The 24476-nt window shown below is 42.5% G+C and overlaps 1 protein-coding gene across 3 annotated transcripts in view; it reads left to right on the forward strand.

Annotated features, from left to right (window-relative positions):
• The window catches only part of LOC122654576 (DNA polymerase I), a 110480-nt gene that overhangs the window by 17159 nt on the left and 68845 nt on the right, over positions 1 to 24476 (forward strand). For all 3 annotated transcript variants that reach the window (XM_043848721.1, XM_043848722.1, XM_043848720.1), the window contains 2 exons: positions 14500 to 14538; positions 14811 to 14829. In XM_043848721.1, the coding sequence (XP_043704656.1) occupies positions 14500 to 14538; positions 14811 to 14829 (58 nt within the window). The remainder of the gene's footprint in view (positions 1 to 14499; positions 14539 to 14810; positions 14830 to 24476) is intronic.

Genomic DNA, 24476 nt, shown 5'->3' on the forward strand with positions numbered 1-24476 from the left:
TAGGAAGCAATTCGGTCTCCCTAGTCAGGGCCCGTGCCTCTTCAATGGCCTTCTTTTCCTATGTAGATTGGCTGGTCAAGGGTTACACTCTGGCTTGGCATTGGGATTTATGAAAAAACCAACCCATATTGAATCTAATTGCTTATCGAAAGTGTGCGCCAGAACTCAAAATTTGGGGGCGTTAACGCCCATTTATATAGGGTCGTTTACGATCAGCTTTTTTGGCTGCTGATCATGTTTTAAAAGCTTGTAATAAGTAATAACCATCAAGAAACCACAAATCTTAGTTATATACGAAAAATTAGGGTGTATAAAATACATGAAGTTTTAAAGAAGAAATACAGGAAGTTTTAAAGAAGATGAAAATAGGTAAAGTAATAGTTCCAAATGGTATCCCAGTAGAGGTGTGGAAGAGCTTAGGAATTTGTGGAATAACTTGGCTAACTAAGTTGTTTAATGGAGGAGAAGCATTATGGTTTTAATTTATAAGAATAAAGGCGATATTCTAAGTTGTAATAACTATAGAGGAATAAAACTTATGAGCCATTTTTTAAAATTATAGGGGAGAGTATCTTAAACCTGTCTGAGACACGAAGCTAATATTTCGAATAACCAATTTGGTTTTATGCAAGGAAGATTAACCAAAGAAACTATTTATTTTTTTAGGAGGTTAATAGAAAGATCTAGAGATTGTGAAAAGGATCTCCATGTGGTCTTTGTTGACTTACAGAGTCCATAGAGAGTTAATTTGGCAAGTGTTAAAGAAGAAAAGTGTTTCAAGTAAATATGTAGAGTGTAGACATAGTTAAAGATATGTATAATGGCATAATGGTTCTAAATCTCGGTTCCGCAAGAAACCGAGACGAGATAAGTTGCGACTTTAAAAAACCAAAAGTGCGGTAAAATATTCCATTTGTTTTGATACATCTAAAAAAATATTTTCATTTAGAGCGATTTTGACCGCGTTAACCTTATTTATGAATACTATCTTAAGTAAAATATAATATACAAAACATTTTACTTAAATGATATTTGACATAAATAAGTGCCTCCTTTGACAACTATGATTCTTAGTACATTGTGTACACTAGTAAACTTGGGTAAAAACCCCAAGTACCATTTTGAATGTGTTTTTTTTTTGTGAAAATAGTTTATGCATTGTGTTTAGAATGTCAAAAATAGGTTGTATACAAAAAATCAGATAAAATAAAAAAAACGATTTCTGGGACTCGAAACTGCCACCTTGAGTTGGTTGAGAAAAAGTCCCTGGTTTTGACCAGTTTTGACCATATCTCGGTTTCTGGCTGGTCGGAACCCAGTTTTAGAACTTTGGTTGCAACAAGTTTTTCCCTTATTTATTTTGGTGAATTATATAACCAACAAGCTTGGGGGAAGAAGATGCCAACAAGCTATGGTGAATTATGTAGTTATCAAGAAGTTTTAGGAGATACCCATTTATACCCTTCGATGTGGATTTATTTTACATTGCTTGATGAGGTACTCATTCATACTCTTCAAAATTATTTGTACAAGTACCCTTTTGAGAAAATTTTAGGGAAAATGGATAACTTAAAAACCAAAGGGCTGTTATGACCCAACTAATTCCCAACTAATTTTGAGTAGAGTCTTACATATCCTTGGATTCTATGTAGATCTCATGATTTATGGAACTTGTTATGGGATCTTAGCAATGCCAAATAAATACAAGAGGATTAGGATCTACTCCTTCAGATACAGGTTGCACTAAAGTTTATGTTGGATTGTATGGGTTAGAATACCGTGGGGGTATTCTGGACTTTTCCCCTTTCATTAATTATGTTTTATGTTCTATGCTGTTATGTACTGCCTATGTCGACTGTGTTAGGGGCAGTTTTGTCCTTGTAATCTCTACTTCATTATTATAAATAAAGGCTTGGAGTCAGTCTTGATCATTCAAACATTATTCCTAAATCTGTTTTGTTAACATGCTATCAGAGCCAAAATCTCTCTGATCTAGGTTTTCAAAGCCCACCACCCTCCCATCGTTTTTTCCTTTCCTTCTCCTTCTCTCGATTTTTTTTCCTCCCCTTTCTCTTTGGTTCCCATCCCTCTCCAAGGGCAGCACTGAAGAGGTGATCATATGATCTAGTTGCTGCCCTCCTCCCCCACCTCTTTTCCCCTTTTTTCCATGTCATAAATTCTGCTCCATAGCTACTGGTCCTCTCTTTGCGTTTTTGGAGTTTTCCAGAATTTTTTGAAGATCAGGCCATTACCACTGTTGAAGGCTGATTTTCCTCTGTTGGAGCTTCATCTGCAACCTTGACCAGCTTCTATCCAGCCTCTACCAGTTCTTTGAAGACCCCTACTCCCAATCGATCTCTTTTTCCAGGGTTTTCCAAAACCCTGACATCTATCGATTTTTGGGATTAGGGATGCTTGTTGCTGCTATATTTTTTTGGAGGAGTTTCTACCACCAAGGGCATCATCTACAAGTTCCTGGCCAGCCTACATCCAGCTCTTTTGCAGTTTTTTTGGATCCAACTCCCCACATTGATCTCAACTTTCAGGTTTTTTGTTCAAAACCTTGACAACATCGATCTTTGGGATAGGGTTCTCCATTGCTGCTGATTTTTTTGGAGGTGTTTTTCCCATCCAAGAGGACCACTCGACCTTGCTTTCAGCCCTTAGCTTGGAGTATTTGTTAGGTTTATCTTCCCAACAACCCCTCTCTGCGATTTGGGTTTCTCTGCTGCAACTATGGGTGACTCTGTTACTTCCACTGCTACTTCTGATCATGATGGCCTTGGCAAATCAGAATACCACTGTTTTCGTCTTAATCCCATCAAACTTGATGACACAAACTACCTACTAATGTAGTTCTAGATAGGGTAAAGCCCTACTAGAAGCCAATTAAACCAGGACCAATAACAAGGAATTAAGGGGCTGTTGGTTCTGCGGTTTTAGTAGGACAGAATTGCAGTTTTAGGTCAAATCTAGGGCTTAGGTTAGGATAATGGAAGGGGAGCTTAGGGGGTATGACTAGGCAGGTTTATAGGACTCTAATAATGTAGGTATTATAGAGTTTTTAGTGTTTTGAAAATTCTGTAAAACTGGGCAGTAAGTCAGGATCGACTATGGGTTTTGGGGAAATTAATGAAGGATGAGGGGATTAGGGTTTTGATGGACAAATAGGGGCAGCAGCTTGGGTCGAGTGTAGGGGGTGTTAAGGAGAGGCTGTGGTTTGAATTTGAAGTAATTCTAATGGTTAAATATGGCTGGGCAGCAAGATCTAGGGTTTAATGGAGTTAGGGTTTATGGGATTCAAACAAAAAATAAAGGGGACCGATTGGGGGAAAGGATTAGAGGGTTAGAAGAAGAAATTGGGTGTCAAACTTACTGGAGATTCCACTGGCAGCAGCTTGAACAGATGTGAAGGATAGAACCACCTTCGACTTGAAGAAGATCCTCCCAGCCGTCACGGCGTAAGGAGTCAACCGGATTCCACCAGTCCCTTTCCACCTTGATAGAACCACAAGGATGCACACTCACAAGGAGCAACACTCAACAGAGCAAGGCAGCAGCAATGGCAGCAAAACAAAAGCTTTTTCATTAATCAAATTCGTATTCAAGGTTTTGCCCCCTTACAACCTTATATAAAAGACTCAAAAATAGACTTCTACTCTAAAAAGGAAAGGCCTAACCCAATCCTTAACCTATTAGGTAACTTAAATTGATTAGGAAACTAAAATACTAAAAGAAATAGACTCAAAACCTGGCTGGACTTATAGAATCCTAATCCAACCCAACTTACATCACATGACCACTTAAACAAGTCACATGATCACTTAAGTGATCACATGACCACTAATTACATAAAAATCAAAACTAAGGAATTAAAACAGCTAATCCCGTATGCAACCTAATTACCCATATTTTAGGCCCATAAAAGTGGCCTATTACATAGAGAACCCATGGGATAAAAGGCCCAACATACATATAACCCAACCTTAGACTTATTTCTAAAGAAATAAGCCCATTTCGGTGATGAATCTGCATCACCTACTGTGGTCTCGGTCTGCCTCCTTTGCCATTGCTGGCCGTGGCCTTACTGGCCATATTGATGGCACCAATACTATGCCGGTTGCACATGGTCCTCAAACTTGATGGCTTGCCAACAATTGGGTTCTCATGTCATACTTGATTGGTTCTATGACTTCTGACCTTGCACATGGGTTTCTTCTCCTTGATACAACTTCTCAGATTTGGTCGGCTTGGAAGGAAACATACGGGCAGCTTGGCAATGATGCTTAGGTTTATTAACTCAGAAAGAAGGTCCTTCATACTACTCAAGGAGACTTGTCGGTCTCTAAATACTATGCTCCTCTGTGCAGCCTCTGGCAACAGTTGGACCACTTTTCTGATTACCACCCTACTACAGCTGTTGACATTGCTGCCTATAAAAAACATGTGGACAAGATTAGGGTCTATGACTTCTTAGCCGAGTTGAATGTTGAGTATGACCAGATTCGTGTTTAGGTGTTGGGCCATTCACCTTTTCCCACACTTGAACAGTCCTATGCCTTGGTCTCCTTTGAAGAAAACCGACGGGCTGCTATGTTACACCCTCCTATTACTGACAGATCAACCCTACAGACTGTTGCCCAGGCTCCAACTGCACCTGTTGGAAATCTCTCTCTTGGTAGTTCTACTCCAGGCACTATTACTTGTGAGCATTGTTACAAACCTTACCACACCAAGGACAAATGTTGGAAACTTCATGGGAAACCAGCTGACTTTGAAGCTAAACGAGCTGCCAAGAAGAAGCCAAAAAACAAAGACAACCACTCTGAAACTGTTACTACAGCCCCGACTACAGACATTGGTCTATCCCAGGATGATTTACAAGCATTCCTACGTGTGCTAAGGATTTCCGCTGCTGTTGCCTCTACTACATCCGCTACTACTGCCAATTCCTCTGCTCCTTCAGGTTCAAACTTTGCCCGGTCAGGTATTCCATTTGGTGGTCATTGTGCTTCTGTAGCTTTCCATTCTTGGATCATAGATTCTGGAGCTACAGATCACATGATTGGTTCCTTTGGTCTATTCCATAGATATTCTCCCTCTTCTGGGAAAGACAAGGTTAAAGTAGCTGATGGTTCCCTTTCTTCCATATCTGGAAAAGGAATCATCAACTGCACTACCTCCCTTCCTTTATCTTCGGTTTTGCATATTCCTAATTTTGCTACTAATCTTCTTTCCATTAGTAGTATTACTCGTAATCTTAATTGCAAAGTAACTTTTTTCCTTCCCATTGTGTTTTTCAGGATCTGGCATCTGGGAAGACGATTGGATTAGGTAAAGTGCACAATGGATTGTACCTGCTTGATGATGGCCGTCTCTCTCCACCATCATTACCTTTTCCGCTACATCAGAACTCCGGTCTCTTCTGAACTTTACCAATGACACTCTAGATTAGGTCACCCCCCATTAGGAATTTTAGCACATTTAATTCCTGTTTTAGTCACCAAATGTAGTAAGGATGATTTTTTTTTGTGAGGCTTGTGTTCTGGCCAAACAGACACGTTCTACTTATTCTTTATCAAATAAAAGGAGTTCTTTTATTTTGTGATTTTCATTTGGTACATTCTGATGTTTGGGGGCGTAATCGTAAACCCTCTCTTTCTGGTCATTGTTGGTTTGTTTCCTTTATTGATTGTCATTCTCGACACACATGGGTTTATCTTATGCACACAAAAAGTCAAGTTTTTTCATGTTTTCAACACTTCCATAAAATGATCCAAACTCAGTTCCATGGTACTCTCAAAATTTTGAGAAGTGATAATGGAATCGAGTACAAGGAATCCCAATTTCAAAAATACGTTGCTGATAATGGAATTCTTTACCAGACTAGTTGTGTTGATACTCCGACCCAAAATGGTGTGGTTGAAAGGAAGAACCACCACTTATTGGAAGTGGCCAAAGCATTGATGTTTGCTTGACATGTTCCATCCCAATATTGGGGTGATACTGTCCTAACTGCAGCTTATCTTATTAATCGACTGCCTTCCCTGGTACTTGATTCCCGTAGTCCTGCTGATATTTTACTTGGGAATTCTTCTTTTGTGATTCCACCCAAGGTGTTTGGTTGTGTCTGTTATGCTAGAGATACAAAACCTCATACCAAACTTGAACCCCGTGGGTTATGGTGTATTTTTTTGGTTATTCCCCAACCCAAAAAGGCTATAAGTGTTATCATCTTCCTTCCCGTCGTACTATGATAAGTATGGATGTCATTTTTCATGAAACCCTTTCATATTATTCTTCACCACCTCTTCAGGGGGAGTTTTTTAGTGAAGATGTGGTTCCTTCTCTTGAGGTTCCCCTTCTTTTACCTACTATGCATGCTGTCCAGCCCCCTAAGCCTACTGTCCAGTTTTCTATGGCTGCTGTCCAGCCTCCTACAGCTGCTGTCCAGCCTTCTATGACTACTACTCATCCTCCTATGGCTGCTGCCCAGCGCCCAATGACTGCTGCCCCTTCACCCGATGGGAAACCTTTACAGGGGGAGACCATGGAAACAAATGATGGTGATGTTCCTATTTAGGAGGAGTTGACTCCAGTACAGAGAACCATTAGTAAATTTCAGGAGAGAATTGACGACTCCAATGTTATCACCTATAAAAAGAGATGTTCCAGCAAAGGACAGCTTCAATCCACTGTAGCACCGATACCTATCCAGTTGTCGACTCAGGATCTAGACTCTTCTTCTTCCGGTAAGCCTTGTTCCTCCGACCTATCTATTGCTCAGCGCAAAGGTACTTGGACTTGCACTCTGCATCCCATCTCTCGTTTCGTTTCTTATAGTTCTCTTTCTCTTTCTTTTCTTGCATTTGTATCTTCTCTTTCTTCTGTTTCCATTCCTAATAATTGGCAGGAAGCATCTACAGATGGAAAGTAGAAGGCAACAATGTTGGAAGAAATGAGAGCATTAAGAAAAAATAATACGTGGGATCTTGTGGCTCTTCCTCCAGGGAAAAAACCAGTGGGATGTAAATGGGTGTTTGTGGTCAAACAGAAAGCAGATGGAACAGTGGATCGATGCAAGGCACGTTTGGTTGCAAAGGGCTTTACTCAGACATATGGAGTTGACTACCAGGAGACCTTCGCACTAATAGCAAAACTCAATACTGTAAGAGTATTGTTACCTCGTGCTGTGAATCTTGGATGGGATCTTCAGCAGTTGGATGTGAAGAATGCCTTCCTCCATGGAGAACTAGAGGAAGAGGTATATATGGACATTCCACCAGGCTTCTCTAATGGTACTACCAGGGGCAAGGTTTGTAAATTGAAGAGGGCTCTCTATGGGTTGAAGCAGTCACCTAGAGCTTGGTTCGGTAGATTTCATAAGGCTATGGTTTCTGTGGGATGCAAACAAAGCAATGCTGATCATACCTTGTTTATCAAACGAGTTGGTGATAAGGTAACTATCCTCATAGTCTATGTTGATGATATTGTAGTGACCGACAATGATGGTGATAAGATCAACAAATTGAAGCTCTTGGTCGTGAGTTTGAAATAAAGGATCTGGGAACTCTAAAATATTTTCTAGGGATAGAGGTTGCTCGATCTTCAAAGGGCATCTTTCTTTCTCTAAGAAAATATATCCTAAATCTATTGTCTGAGATTGGAATGTTAGGGTGTCATCCTTCAGATACTCCCATGGAAGCTACTACTAGACTTATCGAGAAAGAAGGTGAACCTGTTGACAAAGGTCGTTAGCAACGATTAGTAGGCAAGTTGATCTACTTCTCCCATACACGACTAGACATAGCCATTACTGTGAGTTTGGTAAGCCAGTTTATGCATGATCCTTATTCCTCTCACATGGATGCAATTCTTCACATCTTGCGATACTTGAAGTCTGCTCCAGGAAAAGGATGCTTTTATCTCCCAGTGGTCATCTAAAAGTTGAAGCTTATACTGATGCCAATTGGGATGGCTCTACTGACAGAAAATCCATTTCTGGCTATTGTTCATTTGTGGGTGGCAACCTTGTCACATGGTGTAGTAAGAAGCAGAATGTTGTGGTAAGGTCCAGTGCTGAAGCTAAATTCCGTGCCATGGCACAAGGAATCTGTGAACTTTTGTGGCTTAGAGGATTGTTGCAAGATATTGGTGTTGCTGTCCACCTTCCCATGATGCTATATTGCGATATTGCGATAGTAAAGCGGCCATTAGCATCGCTCATAATCCTGTCCAGCATGATCGTACTAAACATGTGGAGTTTGAGCGACATTTCATTAAGGAGAAGCTTGAAGCCGGACTCATTTGTGTTCCATTTGTGAAGTCTGCTGATCAGTTAGTCGATGTGTTCACGAAAGGACTAAGTGGCAAAGTGTTTCATCCTATTTTAGTCAAGTTCGGCATGTATGACATATATGCACCAACTTGAGGGGGAGTGTTGGATTGTATGGGCCAAAATACCGTGGGGGTATTTTGGACTTTTCCCCTTTCATTATTTATGTTTTATGTTCTATGCTGTTATGGACTGCCTATGTCGGCTGTGTTAGGGGTAGTTTTGTCCTTGTAATCTCTACTTCATTATTATAAATAAAGGCTTGGGGTCAGTCTTGATCATTCAAGCATTATTCCTAAGTCTGTTTTGTTAACAGTTTAATTGGCTAAACCATTTGAATCAGGGTAAAGCTTTGTCAATATTTATATACACCCGGTTCCTTGAACTTATGACTGTTGCCTCTGTCGTCCTTTCCTCCGGCCTCCTTGGCCGGCCGGATTAGTTTCCCTTCAATGACTTCCTCGGCTGAAATGTCCGCTGCTTCTCCTACCCCTTCTCCCTCCCCTCCTTTGCTAATCCCTTCCTCCACCCCTGCTTCTGTTGGTACTGTGCCTCATCCTCCCCCACCTGCTTCTACCTGGGCATCTCTTTTAAACTCTGCAACTACACCTTCGTCTGGGGGTTTGCCCCTTCGCTTTGTCTCTCCGGCTTTGGATTGCATCTCCAAGGTGGCCCTCTGCCCTCCGGAAGTGCTTGAATTTGAAGCAAAGCTCTAGGAGAACTCCTTGGTAGGCAATTTTCTGGGCTCTCGCCCTCCTTTCTCCGTGGTAAAAGCGTCTCTTTCCAAGCAATGGAGAACTCAGGCCTCGCTGGATGTCTCCCTTCTGGATAATGGGTTCTTCCTTTTCAAGTTCTCCTCTGCCTCTGACAAGACTCGAGTCTTAGAAGGAGGTCCATGGCTTGTCGGGAAAAAGCCTATTTTCCTCCGGCAGTGGCATCGACATCTGCAACTCAGGCGTAATGATCTCTCTTCGATCCCTCTGTGGGTTACCCTGCCGGGACTCCCGCTACACTACTGGTGCACGGATGGGCTTAGTTCACTGGGCTCTGTCCTGGGAAAACCTCTCTTCTCCGACATGAGGACCAGACGCAAAGACAGACTTGCCTATGCAAGGATCTGTGTGGAAGTTTCTGCGCACGATGTTCTTCCTTCCTTCATCAAGGTTGTGGAAGATCACGATTACTCCTTCGAACAGGAAATACATTACGATTGGAAGCCACCCCAATGTACTATCTGCAACATCTTTGGCCATGACTCCAGTCTTTGCGCCACTACGAAGGATGTCTCTGATGTCCACCACCCTCCTGCTGGCGGTGATGAAGTGGCTGAGGACCTCCCTTTGAATGCGGGCAACAAGAACTCTTCAGGTGTTGTGCAGAGTGACTCTTCTGCCTGGCGTCAAAGCTCCAGGGGTTGGAGAAGGCAAAGATCTCGCTACAGCAATCTTCCTCCGGCGGCAGGCAACCGGAACCCTTTGTGGGCTACGAGGCCTGTACCCCTGAGTCAGAACAATTTCTCGCTTTTGGCAGACCTAGATGGGGACGCTGCAGGTCCTTTCATGGCAGGTGATGATGAAGATAATCAGCTTTTGGACACTTGCCCCGAGAAATTACACTTCGATGTTATGCCTCGCAGCAGGTCTCGTATGTCGGAGGATACTGCGATGGAAGTTTCTCTTCCTAGCTCTGTTGTCGCTGCAACATTGGAAAGCTACTCAATGCCCCCTTCGGGTGCTTCTGCGCCTTTGTCTCGGTCCTCTTGCCTTCAAGGCCTGCTGGAAATCAACGCTGACTCAGGGTTATTAGAGCAGAGAGGCCTGGGGCCCACTACTGTTGATAACTCCACTACTTCGACTGGCTTGGGCCAAGATGAACCATTTACCGGTTCACTTATTGCTGGTTCTCCTTGCCCTCCGCTTAAGGCGGTTCAGCCATCTCCATCCGGGTCGGGTTCCCATCAAGTGCTTGCCCAAACCCATATTCAAGTTGGGCCTTCTTCTCTGCCCGATACCTCTGGCTCAAGTCTGAGACCCCCTTGCTATGCAAACCTCAGCTCTTCTCGCCACAGCTCCTACCACCGAAGGCATCGAAGTGAAACCAGGTCTCCAGCAGTCATGACTCACCTTTTGGAGTCTTCGTTGCCCCTCCTCCCCCTTCCTCAATGATTCGTGGCTTTCTGTGGAATTCTCGAGACCTCAATTCTGCCTCGAAGCAAGCTACTGTCAGATCCAAAATTCGTGCCTCCCATGCTGCTTTTTGTTGTCTTCTTGAAACTCACATCAAGGAGCCAAATGCTGGAAAAATTCTCATGTCCTTAGCTCTTGGCTGGTCCTTTCTATCCAACTACTCCTCCCACCCAAATGGCCGAATCTGGTTTATCTGGGACCCCCGCAAGCTTTCCATTGCTTTGCTTTCCTCTTCCGATCAGTTTATCCATCTCAGCTTTTCGGATTGCCTAGGCCAGTCTACCTATTTCTTTTCAGTCATCTATGCTCACAATTGCCCAATTCAAAGGTCTCTCCTTTGGACTGATCTGCGTTCCATTGCCAACAGCATAGGGACTCTCCCTTGGGGTTTGGAGGGAGATTTCAATGTTATCAGGTACTCCTCTGAGAAACAAGGAGGTTCGCACCTTGATTTGGAGGCTATGGAAAGTTTCAATGAGTGTCTCGATGATATGGGGGTCAATGACCTTCGGTGGACTGGTTTCCCTCTATCTTGGTGCAACAAGAGAGCAGGAAGTCACCGCATCTCTTGTAAGCTGGACAGATTTTTGGTTAATGAAGCTTGGCTCTCTTCTTTCCCTTCCTCTCTGGCTACCTTTGAGAACCCTGACATCTCTGATCACTCTCCTATAAATCTTACCATTCAGCCTTACACTTCTTTCGGCCCAAAATCCTTCAAGTATTTTGATATGTGGTCCTCTCATCCTTCCTTCTTGCCCACTGTTACTGAGGACTGGGCAAAACCTGTTCTAGCCTTCTCTTCCCCTCTTGTGGCCTTTGCTAGAAAGCTTCGCAATGTAAAGGAGTCCCTTAAGATCTGGAACAAGGCTACCTTTGGTGATATTTCCATTCAAGTTGCTGATTGCAAGGAGAGGCTCCTATCGGTTCAGGTGCAGCTGCAAACTGATATGCTGAATATTTCTCTTCAATCTGAAAAAGATCTCACTGTGGAGCTCAATACTTTGCTCTCTAGGGAAGAGAGCTTCTTAAAGCAGAAATCAAGAATCAAATGGCTTGATTTAGGCGACTCAAACACTGCTTATTTCCATCGGTCTGTCAAGGCAAATGTCAATGTTAACTCCATCATCCAGCTCACTTCCCCTGATGGCTCTATAGCTACCACTGTCAAGGATATAAAGGAGCTGGCTGTTAAGCACTTCAGTGACATTTTCAATGCTCCTCTTCCGGATCATGTTCCTTTGCAAAGTCATCTGCTAAACAAGTTTATTCCTGCCAGCCACTTGGAAGTTTTGAGTTCTATCCCCAAAGAAGAGGAGATTTTAGATGCAATTCACTCCCTCAAGGTCTTGGGGGCTCCAGGGCCGGATGGTTTCAGCATGGGCTTCTTTCTTGCTGCCTGGGATATCTTAAGGAAGACCTCATAGCAGCCATTGTCAGCTTCTTCTTTAACCCCAGTCAGATTAAAGGGGTCAATCACACTTTCCTTTGTTTTATCCCGAAGAAGGAGGGTGCCTCCTTGATGAATGACTATAGCCCCATTGCTCTCTGCAATATCATCTACAAGTTTATTGCAAAGATCTTAGCCAAAAGACTCAAGAGTGTTGTTGATCTGCTGGTCAGTGATAACCAATCAGCTTTCATCCCAGGCAGGAACATCTCTGACAACATCCTTCTTTGCAATGACTTAGTGAGAGGGTTTGACAGGAAAAATCATTCGCCTTCTATTCTCTTGAAGATTGACATTCACAAGGCTTTTGACTCTTTCAGATGGGATTTCATTTCTCAAGTTATGCTCAAGATGGGGTTCCCTATGCCTTTTGTCAACTGGATTAGTCACTGCATTTCCTCTCCCAAGTTCTCTGTTCTCCTCAATGGCAGCCCGGCAGGTTACTTTGGTGCTACTGTAGGCATTCAACAGGGGTGCCCTTTATCTCCATACTTGTTCACCTTGGCTTTGGAAGTCCTCTCTAGACATTTGCAGTCCTATACTGATCAGCAGCTCATTACTCCTATGCCCAAGTGCAAAGCTTTAAAGCTTACCCACCTTACTTTTGCAGATGACTTGATGATTTTCTCCAAAGCCTCCATAGCCTCACTTGAGTGTATATTGCTTTGTCTTCGTCAATTCCATGCCACTTCAGGGCTCCGCATCAATCCTAACAAATCCCTCATCTTCTTTGCTGGTATTCCAGAATTGGACAAAAGGGAGTTTCTAGACAGCTCGGGATTCCTTGAAGGCCATCTGCCAGTCAAGTATCTGAGTCTCCCTTTGATCCTAGCTAGGCTCTCTGCTCATCACTGCACTCCCATGTTGAATCTCATCAGGAAAAGGCTTCAGTTATGGAAAGCCATGCTCCTTTCCTATGCTGGTAGACTGGTCCTCATCAGATCTGTCCTAGAAGCTTCCTACATCTGCTGGTCCGGCATCTATGGGCTACCGCAAGCAACCATCAAGTCCTTAGAATCCTTGTTAGTTGCTTACCTCTGGAAAGGCTCTGACACGCCTAGGTTTCTCCACCCTCTCAAATGGGCTTCAGTCTGCCTCCCAAAAAAGGAGGGTGGTCTGGGTATCAGAAGGATCAAAGAAGCCAACCGGGCTGGTATTATCAAGCTCATTTGGAAGATAGCCTCTAAGAAAAAGAGCATTTGGGTTGACTGGGTTTGCTCGAGACTCCTCCGGCAAGACTCTATTTGGACTGTTACTATCTCCTCTGAGGCTTCTTGGGTTTGGCGCAAGATCCTGGAAGCTCGTCATCTTGTTCAAAGTCACATCCACAATCACATAGGTGATGGGCTCTCCACCTCTCTTTGGCTGGACAACTGGCACCCTAAGGGAATATTACTCCACCTTGTCACCCCAAGGGTTATCTATGCTTCGGGTCTTCATAGGAAGGATCGGGTGGCTGATATTCTCCGTCTTGATGATTGGACTCCCCCCCCCAACCTCCTCTCTGCAGTTATCTCTTATCTGGAGTGAGCTTCAGTCTATCAGCAGAAGGTTGCCATCTAGGGGAGATAGTGTCTCTTGGAATGCAAACAGCTCTCCTACATTCTCCTCTAAAGGAGCTTGGAACCTTATCCGGCAGAAAGGTCCGATGGCTATTTGGAGGAAGCTTCTGTGGTTTAGGCATCACATCCCTAGGCACTGCTTCACTGCTTGGAGGGTCTTCACTGAATGTCTTCCTACGCAAGCCTTCCTTCGCAGGCAGCACATCCAGGTGTCCAGTTCTTGCTGCCTTTGTTGGAGCAACTCGGAAGACTTGGCTCATCTGTTCTTTGATTGTCCTGTCTCCAAGGCCGTATGGAAAGGCATCCTCTCCAAATGCTGGCCTGCCCAAAGAAGGATTCTCAGTTTCTCTAGAGAATGGATTTGGGTTGACATGACCTATGGAGGAACTTCTTTGTGTGATTCTGTGGGAAAGATGGCTTTCACTGTGCTGCTCTTAGTCACATTTGGATGGAGAGGAATATTAGGAAATGGACCTCCAAATCGCGTACCTTTCAGTAGATTTGGGATTCCATTTCCTTTGAAATCTCCTCAAAGCTGCTGTTTGCCCCTCCCTCTTTTTGTAAGGACACCCCAAGGAACAGGCTTATTGTTGTCTCCTGGGGTCTCTCTAATGTTTCTCTCTCTTCTAGCTCCTGTTAGCTAATGCTCTCCTAGCCGTGGGCTCTTGTATTTCCCCTTTGGGGGCCCTTTTCTTTTTCTTTAGTAATTATATTCTTTATTCACCCAAAAAAAAAAAAACAGTTTAATTGAAGTTTTAATTTTCCTTGAAAAAAAGGGGGAATAAAGGTTGTACTAAAGTTTGTTTATATATTTAAAAATAGTTTGCTGATTTGCCATCATAAGATTATACCAGAGTTTCTTTATGTGTTTTGTTTTTTTAATTAAATGCTTTCGGATCTCCATTTTAGGGTTTAGTGTTTACTAACATCGGACTTTGAGAGGCTTTGCTTACTGCCATTTTCATGCAGATTATCGATGTTTTGGAGTTGATGCCTTCACATGTTGCGGTATGCCTCTTCTTACTCCTTTCTTCTTTTCTTCTTTTGATTGTAATTATAAAATCAAAACGCTCACACAATTATTATTTCGAAAATGATCCCCCACACCGGCGGTTTGTTTATTTTTCTATTTTCTTGTTGCATTTGGCCATCTTAAATGCATAAATTATTGGTTTTTCCCTTCTGGAGAATTCATTTGTTTTATGTAGTATCTACATTAATGCACTCGTCAATAGGAAATGTTGTGTTGCTAATGGGCATCTTTCTTTTTTATCATGCAGGTGGTGTTTGACCATGATGGTGAGATGTATAAGTTGATGACATCCTTTTCTCTTTTTTCAATCATGAGTGTCTGTTCTTCATTCTCTCATATGCTTGATTTGCTTCTGTATTCTCATCTGTCCTGCGTATGCTTGGAGTAATTTGAATCCAAGAGATTATCATCATGTGATGATTGCTTATTTAAGCTCAAGTTCCTTGCTCCCTTGCTTCTGTTGAAATTCAGTTGCGTGAGGTCTATTCATAAATTTTCTATAATTTTGCTGGGTGTTAAAGAATACATATCATGGCAGTGTGGTGTACCATGTTACGGTCTGTGGTGTGCCATGGGATAATATTTAAGTTGTAATTGTAATTAGATTAGGTCTTTAGCTGTTTGTGCCTTTTCAATTTATATTTCCTTATTGTAATTTGGACGTAGTGTTCTAGATTCCTACGAAGATGTCTGGTGTATGATCCCATGAGTGGACAGATAAGACTGAAATGATCCATCCATATATTCTTTCCCATTATCTGTCCTCAAAATCTTCACCTTGGCATCAAACTGAGTCTGAACCATGTTATGAAATAACTGGAAGCAGGATGAGACATCACTCTTCTGATGCATAAGATAAACTTAGGTAGTACGACTAAAGCAGTCAAAAACAAACCAACAAAAGCCAGAAGTAGAAACACAATGGGCAGGACCCCACACATCAGAATGAATCAAACCAAATGGTATTAAACTTCCACTATCTGAAATTGGATAAATAGCTCTAGTCTGTTTTGAAAAAATGCACGCATCACAAGGGAAAGTTTGCATTACAACTTTTAACTAAACTGGGAACTAATGTAGATAAGACTCCAAGGGGAGGGTGGCCTAAACGTCGATGCCACCTATGTAGTTCGGCCAAGGAAGAATCAGATGAGTCAGAACGAAGGACAAAAGCTGATGGAACTGATGAAGAGCTGTCCAACATGTAGAGACCACCAACCACCTTACCACTGCCAATCGTACGACCCGTTTTCAAGTCCTGGATAACACAATGAGTACAAAAAAATGTCACGGTGCAATGTAAATCACGAGTCAGGCTACTAATGGACAGTAAGGTCATACCCAGTGCACAAGGCTCCCGCATTTAGCAAGGTCTGGGGAGGGTCTGATGTACACAGCCTTACCCCTGTTTCCAGAGAGGCTGTTTCCAGGACTTGAACCCGTGGCCAAGCGTTCAAGCGTTCAGCAAGTGAGCACTTGACCAACGTGCCAAGCACGGCCTTCTAATGGACAGTAAATTGGTGGAAAATTTAGGTACATGTTAGACATAAGAAAGAGAAGGAGTGCACTTAATGGTGCCCTTCCCAGAAAAAACAGAAAGGGAACCATCAGCAACACAGACTTTACTGTTACCAGACAATGGAAAATATTGAAGAAATTGGGAAGGAAAACCTGTCATATGGTCAGTGGCTCCCGAGTCAATTATCCAAGATATGGACATGACCGAGGCACATTGGCCTCCAAAAGAAATACCTGTTGGGGTAGAAGTAGATGGAGGAGAGGTTCCTGGCATGGAAATAGCAGAGGCTTCAGAAGGAGCTGATGAAGAAGTGGTGTCCAGCCTTGGTCATGAGATGGCGAAGATGCTGAAGTTCCTCCTGGGAAAGAGGTTGGTCGGATATGTTGTCCTTAAATGAAGTCTGATTAGCCTTGGTTGAGGAAGAACGCCGCTGTCCACGTCCCCGGGTGTCATTGGGACGCCCATGTAACTACCAACATCTATCTCTGGTATGTCGTTCCTTGCCACAAAAATCAGACTTCACCGGTGGGCGATCAACATTGGAACAATCACCCATAGTACGAGGACCCCACAAGATGTTTGCTGTGGGCTGGTGAAGAGGGCAGATTGCTCCTGGGTAATAGGGTGAACCATAGTAGTACGACAGCTCTCCTCTGATTACACCATAGCATATGCCTGTTCAAGAATCGGAAAGGGATTACGATTCAAGACATGAACCGGAATTTGATCGTACTCCATATTTAGTCCGGCAAGAAAATCAAATATCTGAAGACCTTCCCACTTCTTGAAAGCAGTTGCATCAACATCACAAATAGCAGTAAAGGGCCCATAAAAATCCAGCTTTTGCCACATGCCACAATTTAGAATAATATTGGGAGAGGGATAATTCTTGCTGCTTTGTGGCATGTATCTTTTGACGGAGCTCATAGCACTTGGCAGTATTACCGACCTGGGAATAAGTGTCCTTGGCTGGCTTCCAAATCTTGGCAGCAATTTCGAGAAGGAGATAGCCACTAGCAAGGTTAAATACTTGGTGGTGAAAAAGTTCTCTTCGTAAATGAAGGCATGTAGCATTCTGTCCTTGTCAACAAATTGTATCTCCATCCCTCACCAAGTCTGACTCATCTTCCTCTTCTTAGGACAACTCAGCTTTTGTTGCAGGTGGACGTGGCTCTGTTTTTCCTGGTAGAGGTCATGGGCTAAAGGGAGGTCGAGGATGTGGCATTGGTGGTGGTAGAGAACAACAACCTGACAAAGCCTTACGTCAAGGTCAATTATACAGTTGACAAGTGTTGGGTTAAATATTTCAAACCTTAGTTTGCACAACAACTAGCTAATACTTGAGTAACAGAGGGGAGTTTTGATGTGGTGTCACCAAATGACATTACTGATGCTTCTTCTTGTGGAAGTGGTCAATCTGCATCTATATTTCGTAATGATATACTCTCTCAGTTACTTAAATGTGTCCAACAGCTTGAGTCATCGACCTCCTCGTCCACTGATACTTTAGCCCATACAGGTAAAATTACACTGCTATTTCCTTTTTAGTCACCTATTTCTTAGATTATTAATTCTAGGGCTACTTTTCATATGCTGTAAGTCAAATGTGTTCTCCTCTTTTCATAAAACTAGTCATCCTTCTCGAGTTATACTCGCTAACAGGACTTCTACTCCCATATCTAGTTATGATATTGTTTCTCCTACTTCATCTTTATCCTTGTCTTCTGTACTCCATGTGCCTCAATTATCTTTCAATCTTGTGAGTCAAAGTACTAAATCTTTAAACTGTTCAATTACGTTTTTTTCCCTCATCTTATATGTTTCAAGATCTGCAGACGGGGAAGATGATTGATGGAGGGCATGAGAAAGATGGTCTCTACTATCTTGACAATGTTTTGTCTTCTACAACTACTGCTTTTTCCAATAGTATTTCCCCTCTTCATTAGCATTATCAATCAGGTGATGTATCTCTCCAAGCTTTAGTATATAATCCCTAGTTGCAAGTCTATTTCCCGCATAGTTATCAAGGTGGGAAGGCGGTCATGGTGTTTTAGAGGGTAAAAATCAAGGCGACACTGCCATGGCGGCAAGGCGACCGCTTAGAAGCCCAAAGCGACCAAGGTGCTTGGACACCAAGGCGACGCCTTGATAACTATGATTTCCCATATTGAGTGTGAAGCTTGTGAGCTGGGCAAACATCATCGTACAATGTTTCCTTCTCGTGGTTTAGTTAGGAGTTAGTCATTATTTTCTTTGGTTTATTCAGATATTTGGGCTCTTTGTCGTGTTAAAAGTCGGTCTGGTTTCTTGTATTTTGTTACTTTTGTGGTTGATTATTCTCGTTTGACTTGGTTATGTTTATTGAAAGCTGTTCACAATTTCTATTTGTCTTCAAGGAATTTATAATCAAATAAATTCCCAATGTAGTGTTCTCTTTAAAGTTTTTTATTCTAACAATGCTCTTGAATACACACAACATGAAATTTCATCGTTTTGTTCTTAGCTTGGTATGATTCATCGGACTACTTGTTCCTGCACTCTTTAATAGAATGGTGTAGCTGAACAAAAGAATCGACATCTGCTAAAAACTACTTTCATTATAATGTTCCTAATACTTTGTGGGGGTGATACTGTTTTGACTGCCTTTTATTTGATTACCGATGCCATCATCTGTTCTTTAAAATCTCTCCATCTTTGTTGGCTTTCCTAAATCTTCATTGTTTTCTTTGCCACCCCAAGTGTTTGGTTAATTGGTTGTACTTGTTTTGTTCATAATTTAAGTCATGACATTGATAAATTATCTCTTCGGGTTGTCAAATGTCTCTTTCTTGGATACCCTTGTACACAAAAAGGCTATAAGTGGTACAATCCGGTTGAACAGTGATGGCCATTGAGAAGGGGGGGTGCTGAATCAGTGGACTCTAAAACTTTTCCCTCAATAGGTTCACTTCACAGTTCACCTATTTATATCCTAAGCACTCTGCACAATCACTGATGTAATCCTCTCAAATCCACAATCATACCATCATACACAGTCTGACAACCCTGACTCAGACACACACAACTACACTCACAACCCTTGTTGCCAAGAGCTGATGATCACAATGCTGCCAAAAGCTGATACACATACACTTTGCACCTCTCAATCGAGCACACAAACTCAAATCACTACTGGAGACCAACACTGTTGGCATACATGCACACATACACACCACAACCTGATTGTCAAAGGCTCTACTAGGTGTATACACCCATCTTGTTGAAAAGTACTTCTAACAAAAGCAAGCAAGCAAGCAAGCATCCATAGCATAGAGAAATACGTGCTTCGGCAGTTTCCCTACGTGCACAGAATAATGTTCACTCAGACCTCAACATCTACTCAATACTAATTTTCCCAGCATGAAATTGAGAGGCCGCACCCACGGAAATGATGTTTCAGTCACACCCATGACTCAGGACATCTGATCTGTTCTAGTCCCTAAATATAGAGATCCTAATGGTTTCCCAACACCCACTGGTAACCTACACTGTGTCTAGATCAAGGTTCTAAAACTTGGGTTTCGACTAGGTTTTGACCAGCTAGAAACCGAGTTCGTCTCGGTTTCAACCATATCTCGGTCGAAACCTGGGACTGTCTCCAGGCTAACTTGAACCTTGGTTTCGAGGCCCAAAAGTTGTTTTTTGCCCTGATTCTTGTTGTGCTACCTATTTTTGACATTTTAAATCCAATCCATGCATTAGTTTCACATAGAGAATACTATTTTTTCTTTTGGGTGAATAAAAAATTATATTACCAAAAGAGAGAAGAGAATACAAAGAGCCCTGGAGGGAATACTGCCTGCCGAGGCAGAGGCTAGGGGGCAGAGGGAGCAAAAGAAACACTAGAGAGACCCCAGGAATTTACAATAAGCCTGTTCCTTGGGGTGTCTATACAAAAAGGAGGAGCTAACGCTAACTTTGCATTAATTTCAAAGGAGATGGAATCCCAAATCATACGATAAGTTCGAGATTTGGAGGTCTATTTCCTAGTGTTACACTCCATCCAAATGTGATTAATGGTTGCACAAAAAGCCATCTTGCCCACAGAGTCACAAATGGAAGAGCCCCCGAAAGTCATGTCGATCCAAATCCACTCTCTAGCGAAGGGGAGAGTTCTTCTTCGAGCAGGCCAGCATTTGTTGAGGACTCCTTTCCATATTGCAGACGCCACAGGGCAGTCAAAGAAAAGGTGATTGAGGTCTTCATCGCTGTTCCAGCAAAGGCAGCAAGGAGAAGGGGCTGAGATGCGACGGCTGTGAAGAAAGTCTTGCGTGGGCAGGCAATTGATGAAGACTCGCTAGGCTGTAAAGCAGTGCCTAGGAATGTTGTGCTTGAACCATAGGAGCTTCCTCCAAGGAGCCTTGGGGCCGTTTAAACGGATGAGATTCCAAGCAGCTTTGGAGGAGAAGGGGCCGCCATTAAACAAGAAACCAGGTCTCCTCTAGCCATCGTTCTTCTAGTAATGGATTGAAGATCAGTCCAAACATGATCAAGAGGAGAGGAGGGGGGAGGAGCCCAACCATTGTGGTCCATGATTTCAGCAACCAAAGAGAGCCTATGCAAGCCGGAGGCATAAATACCTCGGTAAGAAACCAAGGGCAGCAGAATTCCTTTTGGGTGCCAGTGATCCAACCAGAGATAGGTGGAGAGCCCATCCCCTATCTAAGAGTGAATAGCTTGAAGTGCAATATGCCTGTGATCAAGGATATTGCGCCAGACACATGAGGCATCCGGGGAGGCCGAGGCAGTCCAAATAGAGTCATTCCGAAGAGGACCTGAATACACCCAATCGACCCATATGCTTTTCTTCTTTGAGGCAATCTTCCAGATAAGCTTGATAAAATTGGCGGAGTTCACATCTTTGATTCTCCTAATGCCTAGCCCACCTTCCTCCTTAGGGCGGCAGACTGCAGCCCAACTGAGAGGATGAAGAAATCTAGAGGTTTCCTTTCCCTTCCAGAGTAACGAAGCTAAGAGAGATTCCAGAGATTTGATGGTAGATTGGGGCAAAGCATAGACTCCGGACCAATAGATGTACGAGGCCTCCAAGACTGATCTTATAAGTACCAATCTGCCCGCGTAGGAGAGGAGCTTGCCTTTCCACAGAGAATACTATTTTACTTGTGGTTTTGATCCAAGTTTGATACTGTATATTGTTCTTGGACATGGTATCAAATAAGGTTTGACCGGAACATAACTCCTTCAATATAAATGAGATTTAAGCAATCTTGGATTTGTTAGAAAGCTTTGTTTTGATAGCTTTCCAACAAGTCCAAGATTGCTTAAATCTGATTTATATTAAAGGAGTTATGTACCGGTCAAACTTAATTTGGTGTGCACGAATGCTGTCAAAATCGCTCTGGACGAAAATGTTTTTTTGAACATCAAAACAAATGAATATTTTACTGCACTTTTGGTTTTTAGCAATGTTTTACCATATTAAGATTTATGAAATTTTTAGATTTGAGAAAAACCCCAACATTAGAAAGTTGAAAATTGCACCTACCATTGAAATTCAGTTTTTGTTCTTGAACTGGGGGGTTGACTTTTTTTTTCCTTTTGGAATTTGATTTTTTTAACTATTTTTATTGGATTCAAATAGGGGGTATTTGCTTATTTATGAATAATATCTTAAGTAAATGAAATACAAATACAAAAGTAAATGAAATACAAATACAAAAGCATTTACTTAAATGATATTAGACATAACTGTCTGTCTTGGTTTCTGGCATAAATACCTGTCTGTCCTAGTTTCCAGCCGAGTTTCCCCTAGTTTCGATGCGCATGTGTCAAAACCACCGAAATATGGTCGAAACCCGGTCGAATCCAGGGATTTTATAAAATCCCCCTTCAACTCGTCTCAGAAATCTGCGAAACCGAGTTAACTCGGTGATTTCGACAGGTTTCGGTCGAGTTTTTCTTCCATGGTCTAGATGCAACTGGACAACTCAACATAAATAATTGGGCTTATAACAATGCCCTAAAGTTAAATCACATCTAGCATAGGTCTCAACATGCATCCCTACTGCTAGCATATACAAGATACAAAATGCAAAATACAAAGTCAAGAGATAGAAATTCTCACAACTATGTGTTGTCTCTGATTTCTGGTATCCAGAGATGGAACTAGCAACTCTGGTAGCTCACTGAAATCTTTAACTTCTCCCAATTTGATGGAGAACTGAATCTTCAAGTGTGCACTGTCACTGAAGTCCTGAATGGTTCCTGGCAATGTGGGAAACCAGTTTCTTCCTCCCTTCTCCTTTCCTTTCCCTTCTTTTCTTTTCTCTTTCTTTATGTCTTTTCTTTTCTTTTCTTTCCTTTTCCCTTTTCCTTTCTTTCCTTCACCGAATTTGAGATTGAGCCATTGCTTTCTTCTTCACTTGTTTTTTTTCTCCCTTCTTCCCCTCTTACTTTTTAGGGCTGTAAATGGATAACCAAAAATCCGAATTCGATCCGCATCCGTATCCGTTTAGGTGCATCCGTATTCAACTAGAGATATCCGGAAAAATATCCAAATACTTCGATAAAAATCCGAATCCGAATACTTAATTAAAAAAAATTAAGTAAATAATGATCTTGAGGGTTTTTGAAGATTCAACAGGTTCTAGAATATGAGGAGAAGAGAATCATGATCTAAAACTATGGATTGAGAGTGAATTGTATCCACTAGGGGGAGGAAGGTTCGGGTTACACAAGGCAGAGGTGTAAACGGATGGTCGAAAATCCGAATTCGATCCGCATCCGAATCCATCCGAATCCGTTTAGAGGTTTACGTATTCGACCAGGAAATATCCGAATCTGATTACATCCGATCTGTATCCGAGCCGAATCTGATCCGTTTACAGGCCTATTTCTTTTCTTCTCTTTTATGCTATAACCATCACATAAGAAATGCAATGAAGCTTACCTACCTTGCTAGAACCATTAACGGAGCTCCATGGACACACAAGCACAGGTAGGGGTTGGATTCAACACATAAAACAAAGGGGCAGTGGGGATTTTGCGATTTCCACTCCACAGAGGCTGCAACCAGTGTGTTTTTTTTTTTTTTCCTTTCAGAAGGTAGAGCTCGAAAAGACGATCATTCTGCAATTTGGTTTACCTCAAACGGACTCCAAATAAGTGAGATATTCAAGTTTCAAGTCCGGCTAATGAGAGGGCTCGAAATGGAATCTCGGGTGTATTTTATGTGTGCACGTGTTACATCTCAGCGGTGCATTTTCCTGTGTAGCGCACGTGCAACTGGCGTGAGTTTTGAGGGCTGTTGGATCGAGATTCCAAAGTATGCCTTAAATAAAGGCCGTCAGATCGTGTCAGAGCATGTTAGCAAGTCAGCGCAGATCGCACTCGATCTGTGCCATTGGATCTGGATCTGGATCCTCGAGACAAGATGAATATCATCGTTTGACGTAGTCAGACTATGTTTTGCGCTCTGATTGGTTGATCAGGTACGGCGATATCTGAGCCGTTCATCTAGTAGGTGAAGGCAGGAAAATGCTACAGCCGTTCGATTGTAATCTGTCCTTCTCATACCACCTGGAGCCATGAAATCCAATAAAATAGAATCTCTTGGGCAGTGTAACATACGTTGGTGGAGCATCTAATCACAGACCACAGTGGTACCAAGCTTAATCATTCCTGTACCATTCATTCAAATTTTAAATTTAGAAATGAATGGAGTGCATGAGATCAGAATCTATGCTTCAATCTAGTCTGATGCCACATACAGAACCTTCATATACGCTACCAATCAATAGTGCCCCAACAGAATCTTTGGCACCATGTATCACGTGCCTGTGCTCCCTTCTCTCACTGTCGACAGATTGGCATCTTCTGACATGGATCAATCTCAGCCACACACCCTCTGATCCGCTACATGATAGTGTACCATTATTTCTTGTCCTCCCAGCCTACCAGAATCCGTGAAATGGTATCTACCTCATCTTTTTCGTCCGATCGAGTTTTTTGATGCGGTTTGCGGAAGCGCGCTCGTGACAACAAGAACTATCACTCCACATATCCAAAATCAATCAAATGTTCCAGAATTGCAAAACCTCTCCCATTTAGCTTCTTTTGGCGCGACTATACGGAAACTGCAATATCTCCTCCGTCCGACATTGAAACGACAAGAAACCAAATCCACTGGAACACTAACTCAAAGAACTGCATTTCTTCAGTTTTCACCTCTTTCCAAAAATGCCGTCTGGACTTCCGAAATTTCCCTCAAACACGCTGCTTGTGCATAGACCTATGAAATAAACATTTTGGAAATATGTAGCTCTCACCCGAAGCTGCCGAAGGCCACCAGACACTAGGGGCTCACTTGATAACCTTACTAGGTGTTTCTGTTCT

Source organism: Telopea speciosissima, chromosome 3, assembly GCF_018873765.1.
Source record: "Telopea speciosissima isolate NSW1024214 ecotype Mountain lineage chromosome 3, Tspe_v1, whole genome shotgun sequence".
NCBI classification, from domain to species: Eukaryota; Viridiplantae; Streptophyta; class Magnoliopsida; order Proteales; family Proteaceae; genus Telopea; species Telopea speciosissima.